At 53.5% G+C, this 25,768-nt stretch overlaps 1 protein-coding gene across 3 annotated transcripts in view; it reads left to right on the plus strand.

Annotated features, from left to right (window-relative positions):
- The window catches only part of LOC126869491 (protein Wnt-6-like), a 56,761-nt gene extending 38,615 nt beyond the window's left edge, over positions 1-18,146 (plus strand). Inside the window, exons 5-8 of one of the 3 annotated variants that reach the window (XM_050626108.1) lie at positions 7,380-7,600; positions 16,773-16,892; positions 16,966-17,165; positions 17,247-18,146. In XM_050626108.1, coding sequence (XP_050482065.1) covers positions 7,380-7,600; positions 16,773-16,892; positions 16,966-17,165; positions 17,247-17,708 — 1,003 coding nt within the window. In that variant the 3' untranslated portion in view covers positions 17,709-18,146. The remainder of the gene's footprint in view (positions 1-7,379; positions 7,601-16,772; positions 16,893-16,965; positions 17,166-17,246) is intronic. The other 2 variants (XM_050626110.1, XM_050626109.1) reach the window with 2 other exon arrangements.
- The last annotated feature ends 7,622 nt before the right edge of the window (positions 18,147-25,768 follow it).

Consider the following 25,768-nt stretch of genomic DNA (forward strand, 5'->3'; position numbering starts at 1 on the left):
ATGGTCGTGCGTCTTCAGCAATTATACCCTAGCGAGGGGCAACGGAGAAAAAGAGAGAGAGAGAGAGATGGCCGTCATTGTAATCAAAAGCGTTGCACTTTTATGTCGGTAATTATGTGAAAAATAGTTGTTCTTCAAGAGCGGTTAACGTCAGTACTTTCCAAACGTGACGAACTAACGAGTGCTCCAGTTCCGAAGTACGTCATCTGGGTTATCAATTACGCGGCACGTTACGCGCTCGCGGAATGATTAATGATGCCATAAATCCACCTTTGGTAGTTACTTGCGCTCTGGTAAGTAAGACCTGTCCCGAGATTTACGGTTTCATTTCGATTCGCTTAAATTGCTCGTTACCGTTACCGGGAAATCTCGACTTCCTCGAGGCACGACTCGCGGACTGACAGTCGTGCGCAGATTTGTCCGTCTCGTAACTCGAAATCCACTGGAGACGCACTGCGCGTCCTCGTAGACCGAGCGGGAAGGGATCGTCGTGAAACGTCGCGAATTCGCAACTGGCGCGTGACGCGATCTCCGTAACCACGTTACGTACGTACTTGCGAGGTATCGCGAACAACAGTAAATTATTCGGTAGCTCGAGTGCACGATGTTTACTCGAGTTTATTATGTAAATGTTTGTACGATGATAGACCGTTATCGCCGCTGCACCATCGCGAGGTACCAGCATCCAGAGACAAGTCGTCTAGCGAACCGTTCCTCGCGTCTTCGCCTAAGCTCGCGTTACGTACGACGCGACGCGTGACTCGGACCTCCCGGGTTTCTCGACTTTCCGGGTCGCGACATCGTCTCTCCACCGGCTGAGAACTTTCTCGAATTTATCCTTTTCACCGAGCGGCAATTCTTCGATAAGCGGTTCGACGGATTAGGCTTGTTCGCGTTAAAATTCGAAAGCGTAGTTTCCCGTGAAGGTGGCGAAAGGTGGTGGTCTCTCCTAAGGTCGAGTAAATATTTGTCAACGATTTAAAGGGGATTTCTGCGCGCAGTCTCGACACTGTACCGTCGCACCTTGCTCTCTTACCTGTCCGCGACGTCTACACGACGGAGTGTTTGATAAATACATTAGAAGGTTCATGGTTTGTTTCGACGACAGGTATTTAACAGGTATTTAAGTAGGTCCGAGGAATGTCTTTGCGGAGTCAGAGGTTTCCAACGTTCTCTTTTTTCCTGGTCGCGTCGCCGCGCCGTTGGCATTTCGCGTTGCACGAGTCAAGCTCGCGAGGAAGTTTGTCGATCTACGCGTTTCGTTCTGCCGTTCCTGCGAATCGAGGCCCGATTACTCGATCGGAACCGGATTCTCGTTCCCGATCGAGATTCCCCGATTTTGTCGCGAGGAATACTATCCTCGGTTCGTTCCCCTGGTCTCTGCCGTGGTTCTCCAGCACTCTCCCTCTCTGTTTCTCGGTGCGTTTCACGGTAGCGCGGAGACACGCGGCGGAGCTGGACCCGGACCCGCAGGATCCAACCGTGGTGGACAAAGACGACCGAGTAGAAGAGTAAAGAGGTAAAGAAACGAGCGAGGATGGACAATGGTCTCGCTCGAAGCGTCACCCGTAAATCTCGGTGAGCGCGTATAATTTGTAAGTCGGCAGCAGCCCCGTTTCGCCTGCTCCCCTCTCGCCTCCTTCTTTGCCGCGTCCTGCGCGCGATCCCTCTTCGTCTCTGGCCAGACCGCGCGACCCGTCTCGATGTAGAAAAATCGAGAGCATCCGAGAAGAAGAACCGTGCGTGCCGTAGATTCGGACGCATTCTTCCGCGTCCCGTTCTCGTCCGCGCTCGTGCTCGCGCTCCGTTCTCGTTCCGGAGCGTTCTCGAAACGAATTGCCGGTATCGCGCTCAGCGTTCAGCACTGTTGCGTTTAATTGGTCCACGTACCGCTAACCCGGTTCGCTCGTTAATTTTCTAGCCGGCGCGGCGTGATACACGCGGTGATCGCTAATTGATCGTCGCAACCTAAAGCAAACGGAACGATTCGGTGCCGGTGCGTAATCGGTTTTAATTGTTTCTCCGGGACTCGTGCGTCTCGCGACTCTACTTTCTTTGCTCGACGTGGAAGTTGCGTTGCAGAGCGGACGAGTACAGACGGAGAAGTCGTTGGTGGAAATTGGTGATCGACGCCGGTATCGTAACGAGCACTTGCCGATAATACGATAGCGTTCGGTCGGGTCGCAAAGTTGGCCAATGAGCCGCGGTGGGCAGTCCGCAGCTACCTTCTCGCTGGTTGGACAACCCGATACTCCCACCCGATGCACTCTATCTTACCTGGCCTCTCTCTTTCTTCCCCGCGCTGGTATAATCATAATCATAAGAGCACGCGGATCGTGTGACGCGAGGTCACCCGTTCCGCTTTTATCGGTCTATGGGCAAGCGATTCGCGAGAAATGTTCCCGCCTGCTCGATCTTGCACAAGCCCCGGCAACCTGCCGAATTGCGTTACCGATTCCATCGCCTCCTTCCTTTTTGCTGTGCGCTGCAACTACGCGGCTGTGCTGTAAACCGCGGTTCGGAGTGGATGTTTGCTCCCGATACCGGCCGTATTTCGGTCAGCCTTCGCTCGTAATGCTTATTTTCGTCGCGAACGCTCCTCCGAGTTTCGCCGAGGATTAGTACCCTCTTGCGCCGGTTTGTCTATTTGCGGCCGTAAAAGCTCAACCTTTCGTTTGAGAAGGGATGCACGCGGTGCCAACGTAAACACGGAAAATTCGTTCTCTTTTCGCCGCGGCACTTTGGTCTCTCTTCCGTTTACAATTATACGCGATATCTTCGCCGCGAGACCGCGTTTCGATAGCGTTCCAATTGAGAAGAGAGATCACTGGATACTTGGGTGCAACCGTATATCGTTTGTTCAGTTTCGATTTACGGTACGTCGGCGAAACGATAAATTTAGTTCTCAACTTCCTCGACCGCGACACCTCGATCCCCCAACATGTAGGACAGAAATAATTTTGTCCGACCCTGATTTATCTCCTAACGTACAACATTACCGAGATTCTCCGCGGGCCTGCAAAATTTGCGCGCAAAACGAATGCCGCGCTGTTTGTCCGGTCTGGTAGTAGACTGGTTCGGCTATCAATTCCAGTCTTTCTGCATAGATACGAACAAATTTTGCGTCTCGTTCTATCGCCGTTGATCGCAAACGCGTTTTCAAATTGTTACCGCACAGCTGACAATAGCCGTAATTACGGAATCCAACGTTTGGCCGATGCGCAATTACGCCACTGTCCGACGGTTTACGACGTCGATTCTCGTAAACCCGCCGAGGAAGCGCGAATCATTTTCTTCTGGCGGGCATCAACGGCGATCTTCGCGCGTCCTTTTCCTCCGCGGTCCTGGAATTAATTACGGTACGCGTTCATATTACAGTCGCGCGAACGTGTCTCTTCCTTTTCGCTCTCGAGAGCGCGCGGAGACGCAAAATCGCTCGAATCGTCGAAGATTTATTCGATCGTGGCGACACAAGGCATTTCGTTTAGCTCGGCTAATGGCGAACGCGCGTTCAGACGACGTAACGAGCGATTAGTTTAAAGCACTGCTCCACGGACGTTACGTCGCAGACGATAAAAGTTATAGGGACAAGCCGGTCGAGGTAATTAACGTGTAGGCACGCGTGTCCCGTACAAGCAAAAGCACGGAATCGATTTTCGTGGAATGTTAGGACGGGGGCGTAGCAGCGTTTCCCGACGCTAGACGTTCCGGCAGAAGAATTTGAAATTGTTTCGATGGCGTGTGCACGACGTAGCCGCTATGTATGGAATTTTAAGACCCCCGCGTTATCCAGGCTTACTCTAATTTTATTAGCTTCTGCCGATTCGATCGGTTTTCATTAAGCCGCGTGCTTCGAATAATTCGTTAAGCGCGAGTACGCCATTGCTCGAGTCTACGATTATAGAGACGCGGAAATAGAGGCGTTGCAATCTCCGCGGTTTCCTCTCTCCTCTTTGGCCGATCGAGAGACAGAGAGTCGCGCCACGAATTCCACGAGGTTCTTGAGAAACGATGCTCGAAACGCAACCTAGACTCGGTTGCGCGCTAACCCTTGCCACCAATTTGTTCGGGCATTCTTCGGATCAGTTAAATCGACCTCTCTACGTATGCCTATTCGTTTCCTCCGGATATTCCTTTTCTTCCGCGTTCTTTCTGCCGCGACTATACTTCTATTTTTAGTTGCCCGCGATCGATGCAACGAAAATCGACTGGAAATCGGAGCGTGGAACGATCCAGTCCGCGGCATCCACTTACGGTCTATCCGGGAGGACGGAGCGGCCGTGGTCTCTTTGCTCGGTCTTGTCCCCTTCGTATTCCGTAGTTACATCGCGTCGTGCCCCGTGCCTCCCCCAGCGTCGTCGAGCAACAAGAGGATGATTTAGATTAAGTGCGCGTATTTAGTCGACACGAGCCGTGCGTTGTGACTTTCTACTTCCGCTTGGCGTGCTTTTCATTTATTTTTCTTCTGCTTCTGCTTGCCTCGTCCCTTGGTGTATCACCGTGTCTCTGTCGTGTCCCTGAACGGACAGATTCCTCCGGTGGTTGCGCGATGGGAAAACAAACGAACGAAAAGGAAGAAGCAATGGATCTCGCGGTCGATCGGATTACCCTACTCTCGATGTCCTTGGAGGCGAGGTTCCCAACTTCCGTCGTGTTTTCTTCCTATCCTCGAGGGTCTCGTTCGGACGGTGAGAGATATTCGAAGAATTCACCGGTGGACCCAGCGACCGTTCTTCTTCTGCTGGTTCTCCTCCTCCTGCTCCGTCGTTCCGTTCCTTCTTCTTCTCGAACTCCTTTCGGCAGCCGGAGGACGGGTCCGTTCTCTTTTTCTGGTACTCTCTATCGAGAGTGGTTCTCTCCCTTTCCGACTCTCTCGATTCGGCCGCGTACAAACACCGACGAGTCGAGAGTGAGGCCAGAGCAACGTTGCTCTCTCGTCACTGTCTATCCGAGCAGACAGCGTGGAGCTGCCTTCGAGCAAAGTGAGTGCGTCTAATGAGGCAATAAATAAGTCGACCGCCCTAACCGGCCTCTCCACGCTTTTCGTTCGCGACGACGTGTCCATCCTCCGGTTCTTTTCTTGCCTCCGCGTACACGAGGACAACCCCTTCTTCGTTTTAGTCCGGATCCCTAACCCTTTCTACCTCGATTCCCTCCGTTCGCGACAGATTCTTCCTTATCTTTGCTCTCTCTCTCTCTCTCTCTCTCTCTCTCTCTCTCTCTCTACTCTTTTTTTCACCGTGTCACCTCGAATATCGCCCTCTCGCAACTCGTCCTCTGTTCGAGCAACCAGTCAGCAAAAATAAGTTACGCGGAAATGCCCGCCGCTCGGTTCTTGACCACGCCAATTCCTCTAAGCTGACCGCGAGCACACGCGATATTAATAGCCGGCACCTCGAAACGAACCGATACGCGATCGTCAAACGACGCGATGTGTTTGCATTAATAACGTCGTAACGTTATTCGCGCAACAGGGAAGAGATGTATCGACAGACCACGATCCCGACGTTTATTTAACTTGGGAGGTTAGCTGCGCAGTCGTTAACGAACCAGCGCAAATATTCTTTGGCCGCGATCCTTTGAACTGTAAATGTCAGGACAGTGTCACGCAGCGGGGTTCCGTCTCTCTCCTCTCTCCTCCACCTGGCCGCGACGAGTCGCGACATCGCACGTCGCGGAAAATTTTCAAACCCGGGACCAATATGTTTTTCCTCCGTGGAAACGCCGAGAGCTACGAGGAAAATTGCGCGTTTGTCGAACATCGATGAGTAGTGTTTGCGATGCTCTTCGACGATGCCTGTGCGTTCGTTTCGAAGCAAGAAATATGTAATTCGAGTGGAGGCGTTGGTTATTTTTAGAGACACGCGTAAGACTTGGTTCCTCGTTTGTCAGCACAGCGATAAGACGTTTGACGAACGCGCGTCATCGCGTCATAACTTTCGTTTTCTTGGAAAATCGGTCGTTTATATCTATGCCGGCCGCCTATTATCCGACGCGCGGACCAACGAATCGCGCGAGAATTTGTCGCGTTGCTCGCGGCTCGCGATTGTCGGGAACTAGCGCGCGCGAAACGATTCCCGGAAAAGCTGTTAACTCGCGTTCTTCTTGATAAGGACACGACGCAAACAGGGATATGGGATTTATTGGGAAATCGGCCATGTTGGTGGAATATTCCTCGGTAGATCGTAGGAATGGTGCGCCTCGGTGGTCGGTTTTCCCTGGAGTATATCCGGTACCGGGCCGATGTCGCGAGGGGAAGGTGGCGAGCCTCGTTCCGTTATGGAGTATCGAGAACGAGCATCGAGTAAGAATATCGTGGAGGCGAATGAAGTTCTTGCGCGTTGTTCCCTGGCAGCGGGTCCGATCGTCCCGCGAGACGTAACATGCGCCATATTTTGCTCGAGAACCAGAGCAACGTTTAGCTTTTTTTCTCGGGGAACGCGGATCACGGATCGCAACCGGCTCTCTCTCGATATCCCTCCCCTCTCGAAGCGCGTTTCGATCTCTCCGGTTCGCGAGTTTCTCGAGAATTCTTGTCCGCGCAACCAACGTTCTTGTCCTTGCTGTTATAGTCGTCGTCCGAGGTTGGAATCCTCGCCCAAATGACGATGTCACCGGTGCACGACTGTCCGCCCGTATTACCTTGGAACTCCTTCTTTTTCTTCTGGTTCGTGCGGAACGAAAAGCAGGAGCATCCATGGCCGCGCACCAGCAACGTACACGGGCGCGAGCAACCGCCTTAACGGAATTATTGCCATTAAGGTCGTTGCATTCCCGAGAGGCCGTCGTGTACGCGCCCCGGCATCCTACCGACGCAGAACTAATGATCTTAATTAACGTTTCGTAACGAAGGTCGCTCGGACTGTTCTCTCCTCTCCTCTCCTCTCTTCTCCTTTCTACCCTTCGCTCCACTCTCGCGTCCGTTTCTCTTCGTTTCTCGTTCCTCTTTCCCTTTCCCCCCTCTCTTCGGCGTCTTGTTTCCTCAATTTTTTATATCAAACTCTTTAGTCTTAGTCCGCCGTTCGTCGTCTCCCGTTCTTGCTCCTCTTCTTTCTGGTCCCGAAGGAGGGAAGTCGCGGTTCCCACTGTCTGCGATACTCCTCGGTTCGTTCTTCTTCTTGCTTTCGCTCGTTCGTCCTCTCCGTTTCTGGTTTCTTCTTTACTCGTGTCCCCGTAGACCGTGTCCCGTCGGTGGTAACTCGCCGCAATGAGCACGGAGATTTAATTATAACAACCACTTCGATAAGTTTACCTTTCCGGCTCCATGTTCCTTCGTATCCTTGCAATGCGATCCGCTTGTCCTCGGATGCAGACACGTACGATTCCGGCATCGAGAGACGAAAACTTTGCTTACCGATCGATCTTTCGTTTTTCCGCAGGACCGTTGGAAATCAGGTGGTGATGGATCCGATGCTCATCTGCAAGAAGACTAGGAGACTGAAGGGTAAAATGGCGGACATCTGTCGCAAGGAACCCTCCCTGTTGAAGGAAATTGCGAGAGGCGTCCAGGTCGGAACCAAAGAGTGCCAATATCAATTTCGAAATCGCAGGTGGAACTGCACCACCATGAGGAGGTCGCTGAGAAAAATTTTATTGCGCGGTAAGTAACCTTCGTTTGACGTCGATCCTCGTTCTCTGTATGCGAATTCGCATGGAAGAAGGACGATACACGCGCTCCAGGCAGATTACACGCTTCCTTTCAGGCCCGCAGCTCCATTCGTTACGATTAAACGCCGCGCCGGTGACTAAACAACATCCCTTGAAGGAGAAGGTTGCTCCTTCAACGGTAACCGCTTCATTCGAGACGAATCCTGTCGATGCTCGATCTGGTATTACTCGAGTTATCGTCGAACACGCGCCATTACTTTCAAATTAACCTCGATGAGGCTATCACGAGCGAGGGAAAGCGGTCTGGACAAGCGGTTTTTGTCGGCGCGATTGCGTAACAGTCGGTTCCATTAATCACAGAAATTATTTGCGCGCTAGTCGCAGTTGTGTCACGGTAAACGTTCGTGTTGCTTCTCGAAATTCGTGACGACGTCAACGCTTCGTTCCCCGGCGATTCTTCTCCTCCGAATCGCGTACGAGACTTCCGCTTCGCACGAGCTTTTTCGTTCTCGTCTCTGTGGATTTCACGCCGAACGCCCAGCCTCGTGAAACTTCTGCTTACGTCGTACGCGCAGGTAAATGGAACTGCGTAGTTGGCAAAGGGAAAGACATCGTCCGGAATAGCGTGCTAGAATTCCGACAGGGTTTCGGTAACGATGAAGATACGGCGCGTAAACGGTTGCCGAGGTAAATGGAACAAATTGAACGTCGTCGAGGCAGGGACGGGCTCGTGTCCGAAGAAAAATTCTCACGTTGAGTTAGCGTGCGCATTCGAGAAGAGACGAGAGGAGAGCGAACCTGTCCGCGTGGCTCGCTTAGTTACCCGTCCGATGTATTAATTCCCGGTGATCGAGCACGACAACTAAATCGAAGACAGCGTGTCCAATAGGCCGAACTGCTCTCTAGGTTGCGCTATCAGATCGGTACCTTTTGGTAGCCTGACAGATTGACACTGTTCGTCGGATATTAGTGGCAATATGTTTCCTTAATTAAAGGCTTCATTGCCAGCGAGGCCGTCCTCGAGGACCGTTCCAGATCCTCTGCCCGTTTCTCTCTCTCTCTCTCTCTCTCTCACTCTCTTCCCTCTTCTTAATCTCTCGTCCTTCTTCTCTTTCTCTCCTTTTCTCTTTGCTTCTCTACGATCGAAAGATTGCACGATCGATACGATCGATCTCGTGGTGAACTGGATGCGATTCGTCGATGGATCGAGCAACCCACGGATACGAATATCGGACGCGTAGATTCCAGACCGGAGGATCGATGATCGAATTATATCCGACACTGTCGGCGATGCCTGACAATCGGTGTTCGCTCCCTCCAAGATTCCCAGCAGATACGATATACCGTTTTATACTCGATTTGCTGCTCTCGGTTAGCTCGACGCGAAACCGACCGGCCAACGGGTTAATTAACTCTGCCGGACGATATTTGCTGCGCGCGATGTTCTTGCCACGAGATGGAATTCGCTAAATCGAGTTTCGATACCGCACACGGCGACGCGTCGAGTCACGTTAATATCGGAGAACTACCGCGGTCGACGAGGACGACGACGACGACGATCGAGGGAAGCAGCGAAAGGATCCACCGAAAAGGATCTAATTTGCGGTTCAGCTGGCACTTACGAGCTTGCCTCACCCCATAAAAACGATACCGCGTCGTAAACACGACAAAGTCCGATTACATTATGCTATGTCGAGGAACCGTAAACTCGCGGTGGCCGGCTATGCCGTAAACAATTAACGAGCTTTCATCGCAGCAGACTTTTTGCGCGAAATTCGTGTAATCGCCGTGCTTATTCGCTAAACATTGTAATTACCGGTGGCACACCCGTTGCTTGACACGGGTTTACAAGCCGGTCAGTAGCCGCTCCCGTTTTTCCCTTGGCGTTTTCGACCGAGTTCCGAACGCACCGTCACCGAAACGGGACGTCGTGTCGGATGGGAAAGGTCGAGCGACAGGTACATAAACCCTGGCTGCCGGGTGCATTATTGGACGATGCGGATCGATGACAGGGGCGACCATGTGTTAACCGGTCGTTTCGGGTGACAATCCTCGACGTCGTCATTTATCTGCGACCCCGGGCGAAGACAGCTCGCCCTGGGAAGTCTGCGGTGAGAAATATACGACTTTTCGGCCCACCCTCGACGCGTTCAGCCGTACAACGATGCTTTTAACGTTCGGGGGTGAAACGGTCGTGTTCCTGTTCGCACGAATACAGGCATCCTTAAATCTTCGATTGCACGTTAAATACGTTCGGAATATTCGCGAGTTACGTTCACTTACGTGTTACGTCTTTCGTTTACCTCTTTTCTTCTCCTTAAAAAGATGTATCTCTCAAATGGAACTAGATTAGTCGAAAAACGACGGTGTCCATCGTTCGGCTGTTTTCGCTCGATCAACGCCGCATTCGGGGAAGGAAATCGTAATCGCGAGCTATGAAGGATCGTGATGGGAGGTCGAGATCGAGACTGGGTGAACAGGAGGCGTCGATAGCGGAGGAAAAAAAGAGGAGAGAAATTCGTGGGAGCGTATCGAATGGTCGGTTATCCGTGGATCCTGGAGACGAGGTGGATCGAAGCGAGGGAAAATTCCTAACGGGCGAGCGCATAGAGAAAAAGCGAGGAGGAAGGCACGCTACCGGCGGCGCCTATCTTAATTCTCGATTGACGTTTATTTATCTGGCGACGTTTAATTTTTATGGGCGCGATCTGGCCGATAGGTTAGCCTCGCAGGTAGCTCCTGCTGTGTGGTCCGAGTCCAGAAGAGATCCGAGGTTGGACTGGTAGAACATTCGTGGACGAGCAGCACCTCTTAATTGAGGGGTGCCGCGTGTCGCGATAAGAAGAACACGGGCGTCAAAAACCCGTGGAAAGAGCTACCAGGGGAAAGGAAAGGAGGAAGGAATTTATTGTGCTGCCACGACGCGTTCGTTCGGTATCCGAAGGGCAAGGATTCAGCGCGGCTACGGATCCCCGGATCCTCGTCTCGATACCGTGTGCCCCTGTCTCGACCAAATTAAGAGAGTGGTTTTCTTCGTTCACCCGGGATTCCGTAGCGTATTACTCGGCTACGAAGGAAACGGCTCTCTAAAAGCGGCCTCGTCGAATCAACAAATTGCTCTTTCTTCTCCTCGATCGAGAGGCGGAGTCGGGAGCAGGGACGATTTTATTCGACCGTCGAGATTTCAAAGCCCCTTCGAACACCGATTCTCATTCGAACCCTCGAATCGAAAATTCGAGGTATTTTCCCGCACGCGCGAACCATTCCCATTCGAATAAATGGCCGTATCGTGGATCCGCGTCGATATTCACAAAGTTGGACTATTGAAAAATTTCGCTGAAGGATCGCGAACATTCTGTTGCTCCGCCGCTGTGCACCACACGATATATAATACATACACGGTCGCCCGTATATTCCATTGCCTCGGAAACATTCTTTTCGTCGATGTTCCTCGGCTCTAACGAGGATGCTCACCTTGGCGCGTTAATAAACTCGAGCCACGTCGCGCGATTATTCCGTCCGCTCGGTCCTTCTTTTCGCAACGTTTCGTCCACGATAATTACCGTGTTCTATTTTAGTTCGGCAAGAATACGCAGATTTTTGTCGTCGTTGGCGAAGGTGAACTCGTGCTCGTCGATTCACCGACACGATAACGAGCAAACGATTACGCGGACAACCTGTTCGCAAATAAGCCGTCGAATATCTCGATCAACGTACGGACGCTCGAGTATCAACGATACGAAATAAAGAAGGTGGTTTCCGCTTAATAAGACGGCTCGTCGACCAAGGTGGTCCCCAGGTGTGTCGCTGTTGCGTTTCTCGCGTCGTTCCACTGCGGCCTAAACACGCCGGAACGCGTCGAATCGTTTCGCGAACAACACGCCCGCGGTTCTAGCTCCTTTCTTCGAGAGAAGAGCGAAGACACGACGACGAGACAAGAAGGAACGGAACGAAACAGCACGGGACGATAATGAGCCAGCTAAAAGCGATTTAGCGCCATGGCGCTAAGTGTTTTGTCGCCTCGCGAACTCGGTGCTAACTAATGCGGTTCGCAGAGGACGCAGACCGCATCCCTCCTTTCGCGCCTCTCACCTTTACCGTTTCGGACATTCGTGAATCTACCAGCGTGTTTCGTTCGCGTACTTCTCCGTGCGTAGCCACTGCCGCACACGTCGTTCGTTTATTAACGTTAGCTTTTCTCGATTCTTTCGCCTCGTTCGTGTAGACACTTTCGCGCGAACGTTTCGAGGAAGCTGACATTTTTATTCGACAACGTCTGTATCGGCCTGTAGACAAAGTATCCCAACGGACGGTCGAATTTAGTCGTCGGTCCTTATTGTTCGGCGAATCGCGCGGAACGTAATTGACACGGTGGAGAGAAACGAGGGCCTGCGGTGGGTCGGAGCGAGGCCATTTTTACGATTTATCCATGACTTTGCAACGGCGAGGTGTGGTAGCTGCGTAGTCAGCAACCTCGCCACAGGAAACGACAATGCACGATTCATGAGCGCCAATTATGGGGGAAGCGTGTCTTCCAAGTGAAAAGGGAAAACTCAATTTTTCTCGCTCGCAGCGCGACCGAGTACACGTTGCAAGGAAGGGAAATTGCCCGTAACTAAAGCGACGCCTCTGGGTGTCTACTGACCACACCGGAACAGTACTCTTTTTCCTCCGTCATCGTCCATTCTTTTCTCCGTTGTTCGCCAGTTTGCCACCCGCATACCGATCCGCGCTTACCTTTCTGTTCGAAATAGCGCAGATTCAGATAGACGCACGATCCAGCGTTATCCCGTAAGCGATGTCATCGGTTATTCGATAAGCCGTTGATCGCTCGAAACGGCAGAAGGAGTGTTTCGCTTCCGATGCGATCGATTCGTCAGATTAATAACGAATCGGTACTTTTCCAATGGACTGTACTCGAAAAAGCGGAGGAGACACGAGAAGACGCGAAGCCGGTATCTCCCACAAAGGTTTGACAATAGCAAACAGTTTAATGTCCCGTACGTTTATTGTATCTCGGCTACCGTGGCTTTAACTCGGATCGGTAGCAGGAGAAAGGGTGAAAGGAGGCGAAAGAGGGAGACGGGATATCGGGAAGGAAAAGGAGATCGGAACACTGGGACAGATCTGTTATTCTGTTAGACTTTGGCCGTTCGCCGGTGACATTTGAATGCTTGGTCGATTTTACGTTGGCGAAGGGAACACCGGAGGAAGAAGAGCCGGGAGAGAAAACGAGAACTTTGAGTTCTCTCTGTCGAACCGTGTACTACAGGGCCGTCCCCATTCGGGACTTTCTCGAGCGGCTTCGCGATTCTGCCCGGCTCCTCGAAACACCAGCCGCTTTTCCACGCGAATTCCGCGACGTTGGAATCGTCGCACGGTCTAGATCCGCGCCTGTGTCGACCGTCTCGAGACGACCGAGAGAAGGAAAGGAAGAAAGAAAGAGAGGAAAGAAACGGAAGGGACGGATAGACGATTCGCCGTAATTACCGCGGTATCTGCGAGCCGAGAGGTTCCTTCGGCTGGCAAAGTACGAGTGCGCGGAACGACGGGTGTCGAGCGGGGAAAGAGCGAGACGGAAGAAGAGAGAAATTCCTGCGAGAGAAGAGAATCCAGCGGTGATACGGTGCGCGGCTCAAAAATTCCACGGAATCTCGGGAAAAGGCGAGTGGCCGTTGCCGCAATTGGTCATTGGGCGATTTTTGCTGGCATTCATGCGTCCGTTCTCGCTGTATTTATTGGAAAGGTTTCTCTCGTAGGATGCTGCTATACACGGGGGTTAACTAAACGCCGTAAGCCGTGCCTCTTTTCTCATTCGATATTCTTCTCTTTATTTACGAGCGCTTCCCGCGATTTATCTTCTCTCTCGTCTCTCCGTCTTCGTTCTCCTTTCGGTCGATCGGCGCGCGCACGCTACTCGTAATCGCAGGATCATCCGCAATTAGAGCGTACTCGATGAAACGCGGGGGTAACGCGATATCCGGTTTCGAGAGCGATTCGATTGAAAACAGCGGAGCCGATCGAGAGAGCAGATTTACATACCCGAGCCGAGCGATTTCGCGAGCGACAGACCGATCTATTGCGCAGGAATCGGCGCATCCACCGCGATAAATCGCGAACCAGCGAAACAAATCACTCGCCGAGTCCGATCGATGGTATCTGGTCGCGTCGATCGTCCGTGTCCGCGACATAATTCCTACAATGGCAGCGCACACGGTGCACCGTTGCAAATTACACACTTGCATAATCCATCGAACCGATTAATCGCCGCGCGACTCGCCAGAGACACGTATGACCGAGTACGCGATTCGCCTTACGGCCTCGACTTTCGTCGCGACCGCGACGGTTCCGTTAAATCATCCACCCTGATCTTTCGTTTCGATCGCTGGAACGAATCTTTCCTTAGAATCGGTGTACCTTCGATGCACACCTTTCCACCAGCGTCCTTCGACCACGTTGAACATTCGCGAAGACGTTTCACCGAGCGTCGTACGATCGACGCGTCGTCCGTTTAAGGCGAACACGTCGATTCGTCGGTCGGTTGCATTTCACGCTGACCCGTAGACAAGAGTTACGCGTGTCCCGTTAAGCGAGCCGTGTAGCAAAAAGGGGCAACGACGGCAGCCTCGGTTGCGTATAAATACCGCGCGATGAATCCTCGTCACCTTATATAATCGACGAGCAAACGGATTACGACCGATCGGAGACGATGACGAACGACACCCAGCAACGGAGTAACGAGATTCCACGAATACCACGCTCCTTTTCTCTGCGTTTTCTTTGACGTTCAACGAGGACTAACGACGTTCGAAAGCTCGATGGGACGGTGTTCTCGATGGAGCGAAATGCTTCGCGAGTAAACGCGAAAATCAGAAGTGACGCAAGAGTAAGAGAAGGCCGCGACGAGTTGAAAGAGGAGGCGACTACGGACAGGAAGAGGGATGAAGTCGAAGAAAGAAGACGAAGACGACGACAAAGAAGAAGCAGAAGAAGAAGAAGAAGAAGAAGAAGAAGAAGAAGAAGAAGAAGAAGAAGAAGAAGAAGAAGGCCACTCGCAATTAAACACGGCGTAAGTCTCGCTCCGAGGATAATGCCCCGGAATGCTGATAATTGGCTGAGCCGTCGGGGCGACCCGAGAAGATGGGCGCTCCGTGCACCTGGCAGCACTGCAAGATCATCGGCTCGCGATCCCTCGTGTCTAATTGATTCCAAGTGATTTATATTACCTGCCGCTCTTCTCCGCCTCGAACATTCCCGGCCCTCTGTGCCACGCTCTTTTACCTTTTCTTCGCCACGAACGTCGCTCGCTCCATCGTCCAACGTACATCGATGCGTCGACGTAGGTACCGATAACTCGTAGATCCTATGCGAATCATCGGCGATCGAGGGCGTCCGGAAGTGGAAGAAAGATTCGACGGTTCCATCGCGTCAAAGGATCGCGAGAAGAAAGAAGAAGGAAGGAGGAGGAGCAAGGAGAAGGGAGAATCGAAGGATCGCGATCGAGCGAACGACGCGAGCAACGGGTATGAGGCAAAAGGCAAGCAGCGGAGATGCGGAACACGGTCAGGGAATACAAGCTCGGAGGCAGGAACGAGCCAGGGCCTTTCGCTCTCGAACCTCGATATCAGATCGCTCGTATAAAACTATCGTATCGTTTAAATACGCACTGAAAGGTGAGGCGATGCATCGGAAGATACGCGGGCGGTGGCAGGCTGCCTCTCGGCTGCGTCTTCTCGTTCCGTCCGTCCGTCCGTCCGTTCGTTCGTCCGTCCGCGTGTCGATCCGCGCCGAAGATACCCGGCTGGAATCCATGGGAACCACGGAGAACCGAGCTTAACGCGTATAACCCCTTCCCAGACTGGCGCAGACCAGAGGCGAGCCACGCCGCCACCGTCTCTCCCTTTTCTTGCCCTCGCTACCCTGGTCGGCACTCCGGTTCTCCTTCTGGCCAGCCCCGCAGCCCCGTTTCCTTCGCTGCGGCGCGCCGTTTCCTCTCTCGCGCGTTTCCTTCCCGATGTCGTCCGAGATTTCGAGGCTCGATCCACGCAGCCGCGCCGCGCGGCATTAGTATTCGCGACTGGTTTTCGCTTAAACGTTCGAAAAGGATAATTGCCTCGCGGCGCGGAAACGCTTCGAACGGCCGCTCGGCTTCGATTCGATCGCTGCTCCGGCTTCCACCGATTGCCGACAGATACGCGCTCTCGATACTTTGACGGAGGGCACCGATTCCGCTGCGCTGGCCGCGCAACAACTCGACGCACAGCTGCGAGTCCGATCGCGCGCCCGCGCCTCCAAAGGAATCGGTAATTGGACCCGCATTCCGCCTTCCGATTATAAGTTAATCCGCTAATGGGCCAACGCGGACTCGCGAGATTCTATCGCGGTTCCGCTCGCGCAAACTTTGATCGCGCGGGAAACCAGCGATCGGGTTGCCTGCGGGATCGTAGATTGGAAACGTCTAGAGGCGGGAGAGAAACGGAAGGAGTGGGAACACAGGGAGGCAGCAGGCTCGTGAACACGCGGAAATAAAGGAAGGGTATGGAGAGGATTTGCAAAACCCGGATGCTCGGACAGGTGAGAGACAATGGGTGACATGGAGCCGTTGGACGGAGGCGGTGGTAATCTGCCGTTTTGAAAAGGGGTGGAACCTCCGGCGTGCATTGTCCGCCTAATGATGGAGTGGAGACGTGACAGGTGAAACTGAATACACACGCCACCGAAATCCGACGACCTCGTTCTCTCCTGCTTGGCTCGCTCTTCTCGCGTCGCTGCCAGAATCCCTCGACGACCGTCTGTCTGTCCACTTGGAAACGTCGAGTCTGTCGCAACCAACTCCGTTGCTGCCGAAATTCTTCCGCTTGGAGGGCGCGCCCTTTCTTTCCTCCAGGATTCCGACGTCCGCACGGTTTTCAGACGCGAGACGAAGTCTATGCTCGTCGTTCCCCTCTATCGAACGTTAAATTCGTTTCCGTCCATTCAGCGAATACTCGATTAACGGACTTATCCTCCCTTTTGCAATTACCTCGTTCGTCGTAATCCGATTTCTTCCGTTCGGCAGTCTGTCTAATCTGGGAACGCGAGGCTCGGGAATCTCGAAGCTTTTCAGGGTCGTAAAGAACAAACGGCCGCTAATCGATTCTCGTAACTCGTGCCGATGTTCGCAGATACCAGGGAGACGGGTTTTGTGAACGCCATCACCGCGGCCGGAGTAACCTACGCGGTGACCAGAGCTTGCACCATGGGACACCTCGTCGAATGCTCCTGCGACAAGATGACGGCGAAAGGTAAGCAACGAGTTTAGATTTCTTGCTACGCAACCCTGAGACTCGGATCTCGCGAACATCGCGAATTGCGCAGGTAATCGGCTCGGTAAATTGACCCGTACCGCTGAAATGGAGAAGAGCCTGCCGACCGAGGGTGACTGGGAGTGGGGTGGATGCGGCGACAACGTAAAGTTTGGATTTAAGAAGTCACGAGACTTTATGGACGCCCCTTACCGCAAGCGCAGCGACATCAAAACGCTGGTGAAGCTGCACAACAACAACGCCGGTCGTCTGGTAGGCAACGCGCGCTTTCGCGTTCCCCGAACTTTCACGGTATATCGCGACTGCTTTGTTTTTCTCTCGTCTCTGCCGCAGGCCATCAGGGACTTTATGAGCACGGAATGCAAGTGCCACGGACTTTCGGGATCATGCACGGTTCGAACCTGTTGGCGGAAAATGCCGGCGTTCCGCGACGTTGGCAACAGGCTGAAAGAGTCGTTTGACGGTGCGGCGAAGGTGATACCGAGCAACGACGGCCACAGCTTCATCACCGAGGGGCCGACCATCAAGCCGCCGGACAGATTCGATCTGATATACAGCGAGGACTCGCCGGACTTCTGCAAGCCGAACAGAAAAACGGGCTCCCTGGGCACACAGGGACGACGATGCAACTCCACCAGTCAAGGGGTCGACGGATGCGAGCTGCTCTGCTGCGGTAGAGGCTACGACACCAGAGTCGTCAAGGAGAAGATCAGCTGCGAATGCAGGTTCCGCTGGTGCTGCGAGGTCACTTGCAACACCTGCCTGGTTAAGAAAACGGTCAACACTTGTCGCTAACGAGTCGCCTGTCCACCGTTAGAATAAACGTTTGTAATATACGCGACGCGCTGTCGAACAGTTTGGACGCGAGGGTCGAGTCGCGAACAATCAGTCGTAAATAAGTCGCGAGCTCGATCGTTCGCGTCCCATCGTTCGAAGCTTTCCAAGTATCTCCAGCTGTTCGTTTCGAGCGTTTCGCGCTTTGCTTGCTCGCGGCGCGCGAAACGATCGTCGCTTTACTCGCTTTCGTTCGACTTTTGTCGACACGCCGCCTTTCAACCTCTCCCATTCCCCCTTTTTGCCCCCTTGCGCTTGCGTTCTCCGCATTTACTGTACATAAGACTGAATGGACGAAAGTTTATACTGTGCAGCGTGAAATGCGAATAAAAACGTGTATCCCCGGCCGAATTTTCTTTCGTTACTTTCGAAACATGGCACCGCAATCGCGTCGATCGACGATCGACCGGCACATCGATCGCTGCCGCTCGTAGAGGTCGCCGAGACATCGATTAGATCGAGCGACTAGAGGGCGAAGCTTTTCCTCCAAGGTAAGTCGGGTATTTCGCATTGCATATAAAACCGAGAAAGAAAACGGGCTGCGGCGTAAAACGGTTGGAACGCGTGCTCGTGAAGAGCGGCGAATGCCGGGGGCCCCAGACCGAGAGGAAATCGACGAAACACGGAGACGTTAGGAGGCCTCGTATATTATCGCGTCGTGTAGAACATAGGCTTTTAGCTGTAATTCGACCTTGTACACGGGAGAGGTCGTGCAAGCAATAAACAACCGGTGTCTACATCTCCTATAAAATAGTTTTACGAGCCGACTGGAGAGAGGAATTTCGCATAACCATAAAGTCGGAAAGGAGGCTCGCGCCGTATCGCGACACGCTCGCCACGTTTCGGCGATAGCGGAAGCCATAAACTCCGTGAATAGAAATCTTTTTTCCCTTGACAAGCGCTCGTCCGTCCGTCTCATCCGTCGATGGGGCCGTGTTCGTTCGTGGGACGCGTAGATTAACGCGTTTGCTATTGTATCGCGCGACGCTCGGTTCGTTCCCTCGATCCGTACCTCTGATCCCGCAACGACGACAATGGATACGGCCTCTAAATTATGAAATTTACACGTACGTACGAATTTGGTCGTTCCTTCGTGGGAAGAGAAAAGGAAGAAATAGGTGGGATCGTCGGCGTGGAAGAGCGAAGAGCGTCGATGGACTTGAACGGGGGGCGAAGGATAAACAAGGAAAGGGTGAACAAGGGCGAGCCGGTGAACGAGAATCGAGGGTCCTCGAGGCCGAGAAAACTCGTTGGCAGGGGTTAAGTAAAAAATTTAGGATCGCGCTTACACCCTTCAATTTAATACGTGACGCGGCAGAGAGGAACAGTGAGATACGTGCGTGCGCGCGCGAGAAGAGGCCGCGTAAAGGTCTCTTAATAGAGAGGTCGACCTCCGAAGGGTAGGAAGGTGGTGAGCTGCAATTAGCCCCACCAGGCCGAACGACCGGGCCGACTCGACTCGATTAGCCCATGGCCAGGAGATTGGTCTGCTTTGAGCCGACTGGGTGGTCTAACCAGGGTAATTTTCGGCTGCCGTCGACGTTCCCCTTTGAGGGAAAAATGGCCCCTCGAAATTGGTCCCGGGGTAACCGCGCGCGCACCTCGTGCCAGAGACCCGCTGCTCGCTCTGCAACGCGCCATTTTAGTTTCTCCCGTTGCTCACGGCCGAGAGATCTTCCGGTGGTAATTCAATTTCGCTCGACATCCGCCGATCCGGCCCGGTTATTACGGCCTAATGAAAACATCGGCATCGCGGAGCATATACCCGCTCGGCCGGACGCGATGCTCGATTTACCGATTACCGCGTTCACGCGTTTATTTATTTTTCTCGTCGCCTCGCGCGCGAGCCTCTAACGATGGTCGAACGTTGCTCGATTTTTGATACGTGGAAGACGTCGGTGAACGAGCGGTAATGCGGCGGTTGCTCGTTACGAAGGCTCGTAAAGCGGAAGGAAAAATGACGGGACGTAACGATTGAATGGACACTGGCGCGCGAGCGAACGAACGAGCTGAACTCTCCCACGAAGAACGATCGTTCGGCAACGTTCTTGGAACGATTAGACGCGGAACAATGGGGTCCGCGGAACGCACGTGGGTCGTGACGCGCGACAAAACCGCAAAACGCGACCGTGATTAATCGTCCTGCTCGCCTTCCAGAGAGGGAGAACCGAGTGCCGTGCGCCGGCAACGCGCCGTCGCTCCTTCTCCTCTTCTTTTTCTTCTCTTCTCTTCGTCGTGCTTCTCGCTTCCCGCTTCTCGTCGAGGTCCTGCCAGTTCGCGCGTCACTCCGTTCGCCCCGTCGCCTTCGAACCGCGGCGAGGAAAGCTACGACGATAAGGCCCTGATCGGTAACCGGATGGTTCGTCGAAAGTTACAAGTCGAAGATCGTTCGCGACACGCGTTCGTCCAGCTTTTTCCACCGAGTCTGGAGGAACGTTGGCACTCGGCGGAAGAAGCGGCTGAACGAATCGGAAAAGACGAAGAAGCAGGAGAGAAACGGGAAGAACCGAGGAGGGAGGAAATTGTGGAAGCAGGTCCTCGTACGCGTTAGACGGTGCAAGTTGCAAGTGTACAGGGGCAAGACATCGAGGCGCCGGAGGTGGTCGGTCGTTCGAGCCGGCCGCGCTGGTCCGACGCCAATATTAATTAAACGATCCCATAAGCGCCTAACAAACTGGCTGTACGTTAGGCGGTTTATTGGGGTCCCCGAGCAGGACGTTAAAATGTTCCAATCTTAATTAGGTAGGTGTTTACAGGAGGATAATTCCACGGGCTTTAAGCCGGTGCACCGTTTACCGTTTCTACCGAACGCGGGCCACCGGCCGCGACGACTCTCTTCTTCCTCCTCCTTCGAGATATTCTTTCAAAAGATATTTCTCGTCTACCTCGCGCGCTCTCTTCTCCAGCCATCTCTCGAAGGACGAAGGACCGTGCCACGAGGTAGGTGGAAGAGGTCGTTGAAATCTTTACGGTTCTTCCAGCTTCTTGGAATTTCTTCGACCCCCTCTCCGTTCGTTCTCTGCATCCCTTTGCTCTTTCTCTCTCTTTCTCTCCCCCTGACACACTGGTCTTGCGTAATTAGCCACGCGTTTCTCTTTTTTTTCCACTGAAAGGGCAAGCGCTAAGACGGTCGGGAGAAGCTAGCAATTTTCGCTCGGAATGCGCTCCGGATAAGCTTTCATCGTCCTTCACCTCCTCCTCCTCCTCGTCGTTCTCGCGGTACGACGTTCGTTTAATTTCGTTGCTCGTATCGTTCGATTTTCACCAGACCTCGGAAGCACGGTCACGAGTTGCGCTCGAGCGCTAATTCGCATCGATTCGAGAAACATTTAGAAGCGGTTAGCGTTCGCTGTACGCTGTCTTCCGCGTTCCTCCGAGGAACGAACTTCGGCCGCGTTCCCTGCCGATGCCTCGACTCATAGCAATAGCACTCGTTCGACGTCGTCTCTCTGCCGTTTCGAAGTTAAAACGAAAGCGGAAAATCGCGGTTGTCGGGCGGCGACGGGCCGCGGGCGCTCTCCGTTCCTCGATCCTTATCGCGCGAGATCGAAGCGCGGTTGCGATTCGATCCGCGCTCGAGATTTAAGCGAATCGCGGAAAATCGGTTAAGCCGAACAGCGTTTCGGTGATAGCCGCGTAGGAACGGGAGGAGGGAAGGGAATTACGGTCGCGAGGAACGCGTAATTTTCCCTTGGCTCGAGTCGAGAGCCGTGTCGTAATTATCGGTCGCATAATATCCGAGAATTTATTCGAAAGAATTTTTCTCCGACCAGGAGGAATTTCGCTTTATCGGTGCGGCGTTATCGCGGGTGCAACAGCTACAAGGCCTAGGCTCGTTCCAAACCCGTAAGAAAATCACCTGTATCGTTTCGTCATTCCTTCCCTTCTCTCGATAATTTTACTTTTCCTTCTCTTCGCTGACCACCCGTGCAACGATCGAGCGTGCGTCGCTCGCGATCCAATTTCGTTGTTCGGTTTTCGATAAAATCTTTCTGACGACAGGGAAATCGCTTCTATTTAGGACGATGAACGAGCCCGCGAAGCCGAGTCTCGCGCCCGAGATTCGGCGAGTCCAGTGAAAATCACAAGCGGGTCGCGAAGAGGAGAAGCGGAACGAGGAACGAGCTGTGCCGTGCAGGGGCAGAGACAGAGCGGCAGCGGGACGATAAATATCTCTGTGAGGTCGCGTTGCGAACACACGACATTGTGGGCAATGGTCGTAAAGCGACGTGTTGCCGAGCCCTCTCGGCCCTCGGCTCTCTCCTCCCTGTCCGAGCTCCGCTCTGTGTTTCCGATGCCAGATTATACGTGCTGGACCGTGGCACCGACAACTTCATCCGCGGGGCGCCTCTGATTTATCCTTATTAATAAAACTTTAAAGTGCTGTTAACATGTGCCGGAGGGTTGCGGTGACGGCGAACGCGCCGCAGAAACCGAGAGAGACCGACCGGCAGGTTGGGACGACGAAAAAGGAAGGAACGGCCCATGACCGGGCAAGTATTGCGCTTCCTCCAATCTCCGTAGGCGGTCAAACTTTCGTCGTGCTTTCGTCGAATTCGACTACCATTTTACGTAGCAGTCGATATCGCGCCAAACGTTACACGTTTCGGTTCTATTCTATCAGACAGAAGAATAAACTCGAACGTTACCGACGATCAAATCGGATAGAGTTCTTCGCGAAACTCCCGGGGTTGTCCTCTCGTCTACAAGACGAATAGTCTTGGATCCAAGAGAAACTGCAACGAATCGTCGTGGGAAAAGCAGAGGAAACGCGCCGTAAATGCAAAGAGCGTAGCAAGACGTTGCGAGCGAGGAAGCTCGAGAAACGGTCGAAAGTTTCTCTGGCAAGCTGGTGCACGCATGGGCGCACAGCGGGGAGCTTGGGACTGCGAGAGTCATGGCTCGCGGGACAAGGGGACCTGATGGGGTGGTGGAGGGTCCCGAGGAACCGAGCAGCGCCTCGACGAGATATCAGGCATTATTAAAAGTACATAAACACCGCGAGGTAAAACGCGAATTATGACCGTGGCTGGCTGTGAATTAAGAAGGGGCGACGATGGAACGATGAGAGTACGAGATAAAGAGTCATCGCGGACTTGCGCCTCGCTATCGTGTAGCCTCCTGCCTTACAACCATCCTATTTCCCCCTTCTCCCCGCTCCTTCTTTTCTTTCGCTTATCTGCTTACGCGATAATCGCTTTTATCCGAGGAAAAGCAAACTCGGAAACGAACGGAGATTATTCGCTGGGCTCTGCCTTTGCTAGAACGTAGGCACATCGGAAAGAAAGACCGATCTCGCGTCTAGGTTCGCGCTGGCGAGAGTAGAAGACGATCCTCGATCGCTGAGGAATCAGTTGAAACGGAGACAATACCGCGATCGATGACTTTCTCTTCCGTTACATAGACCAGTGTGCGTCAGAAGAGAAGCGGTAAACCTATCAGCCGACGACGAGACGACTGCCTCCCGTTTTCACCTCGGATCGTAGCAGTCGAAAGATCGGATCGCGACTCGCGAAACGCGCCGATCGGCCGACTGACGAAGGGGACGCGGATCGACGAGGTAACGAGAGGCGACGTCTGGGAGTTTTCGGACAGCGGGATACGAGGGATGCCTGATCCCCTAATGAAGCCGTTTTCGTGGACGGACCCACCGTTGTCCCGTGGGTGGGAGCGAGAATCGTTCCTTTATCGCGAACGGTCGATCTGAGATCGACGTTTCGACTTCGTATATCCGCACGATCCAGCCATCGATCGACGATCCAGCTCCAACGTAATTCAACGATCTCCCGTCGTCCGCGGACCTCCTCGATCGTTCGCTGCTTCACCGTTGCCGATGCCCTGCCGCGCTTACGATTTCGGTCTCGTTTCTCTTTCGTTTTCGCGATCGACCGATCGCCGATTCGACGGAATTATCGCCGCTCGTTGCAAATTCGGAAAAGCAAGATACGAGAAAGAACAGAGTCGTCGACTCGTTGATAGCGCACCATTTTTCTCGGTCTGAAGTGGCCGGTTCGGTTATGAAAATGCACGCAGAACGGAGCGGCGTGTCTCGTGCTTGTCCTCGTGGCTTTTGGCTCATGTCGCGCGTCCACCCACGATCGGGAGGATATGGATGCGAGCAGTTAGTCGAGGGGACGAGCCGCGACGCGGTTGAATCATCGCGAGCACCGAAACCGTGCATCGTTGCTCTATCGCTTTGCGTCAGCGAGAACCGAACGTTGCTTCCGATTTATCGAAAAACCCGAAGTAACGGAGAAAAGGAGAACGGTGGTAGGTTAGTGCGCAGGTGCGCTTGGCTCGATGGGTCTAGCTCGGAAGACTAGAGAACGTTTATTACTCTACGACCGGTGAAAACGGTCCCTCGTCCGAACGCGTCGGTTCCATCTCATAAACGATCCGTTTTACGATCCCAACGGTGGTTTTCGCTGCACTTTTTGCCCGTTGCGCGCTGCCTGAAAGCTTACCTACCGATCATGAGGGCGAACAGAGCGGTCGGAGAGAGAGGCTGCTCTCTCTTCGTCCCTTCTACCCGATGGAACACCTACCGCGATAATTACGTGACATTTTGTTTTGCGACCGCAGGGGATTTTTTCCTCGCCTCCGTTCCGACCTCGCGCGTCTCTTCGAAACTCCAAACTCGTTGCCTCTCGGCTGACCAGCTCGCTTTCTCTTTCTCTCTACGTTGGTTGAGCGACGCGCAGCTATCTGTTCGCCCGTTTTAATTTCGGCTATTACCTTTAAATTATCCGGGCCGCCGACGAGTAGCCTAATTTTTATCGTCGCCAGTTGGGAAAAAATTTTATCGCCCCGCGCAGGCCGCTCTCCGCGTCGAACGGTGCGAGAGGCGAGAGGCGAGCGGCGGACGTGGGACGCGCGAGTCGATCGTGGTGCGGCGGAGGTCGGAGATCGAGGGCCGACGGCAACGTTCCGTCGATTAACCTCGAATTATCGTCGCCGATTCGTAATTACCGGGAAATAACTCAATAAGGGGCCGGTGGAATACGTGGCGCGGGCCATCGATAAAATATCAATTTCGATAATGGCCGGTGGGTCGGTGGATCTCTCGCGCGAGCAACGAAATCGAGAGGGAGAGAACGGTGGAGAGAGGCGCGAGAAGAGGAGAGGAGAGGACGATTTTGACGCCTCTCCTTCGCGGCAGCCTTACAGTGTAATTACGAGGCTCGCGGAACGCCGCGGTGGGTCCAACGGGGTCCTTCGACCCCCTTTCCTCCTTCTCCCTCTCATCCGTTCCTTCTCCCTCCTTCGTTCGCTCGATTCGGTTCGCCCTCGTAGCTCGGATCTTTTCCCGAGTCCTTTCGCCTTTTCCCACCCTTAGATCGATCCCGCTTTCTCCCGCAGGTTAATGTCACGCGGAGCAACGCTCGCGGTTAGCGATTTCGCTGGCGAATAGCCGGCAGGAGTCGTTCGTACGTTTTCTGGAACGAGGACAAAGAGGCACGATAACCCGTAGTCACCGATCCCAGCGGTGTATACTAATTTACCAGGAATCCCTCTTCCTCTTCTTCTTCTTCTTCTTCTTCTTCTTCTCCTTCCTCTTCTCTGTCTTCCTCCGCCTCTCCTTCTTCCGTTACCGCTGCTGCTGTTGCTGCTGCTGCTGCTGCTACCTTCCCTTCTTCTCGTTCGTCGGACGTTGGACAGAAGAATGAGCCGAGTCCTCGGATGACCAGGTGGTCCCCTGTTTGCGCGTACACACCCGAGTGCTCTCGACTTTTTCCCTCGCTTCGTCTTCGCTCCCGATGATCTCGACGTCGAATCGCTTTAGCTAAATAAACCCGATCTCCGGCTCGTTGTCCTCCCCCCTGCCTCCCGCCACCCGCTCTCTCTCTCTGTTCGCGTTAGCCGCGGGTATATCCGCTCGGTCGTGGCGGATCGATCGTAAAAACGTGTGTATCGTGGAATCGGGAGCGGATCGGGGGCCACCGCGACCGAAGGGGCGGAGACCGACCTTTCGTTTTGACGCCTGAACGGATTCTGCTCGACTGCTTCCAAGATATTTCCAA

Source organism: Bombus huntii, chromosome 9 (assembly GCF_024542735.1).
Source record: "Bombus huntii isolate Logan2020A chromosome 9, iyBomHunt1.1, whole genome shotgun sequence".
NCBI lineage: Eukaryota > Metazoa > Arthropoda > Insecta > Hymenoptera > Apidae > Bombus > Bombus huntii.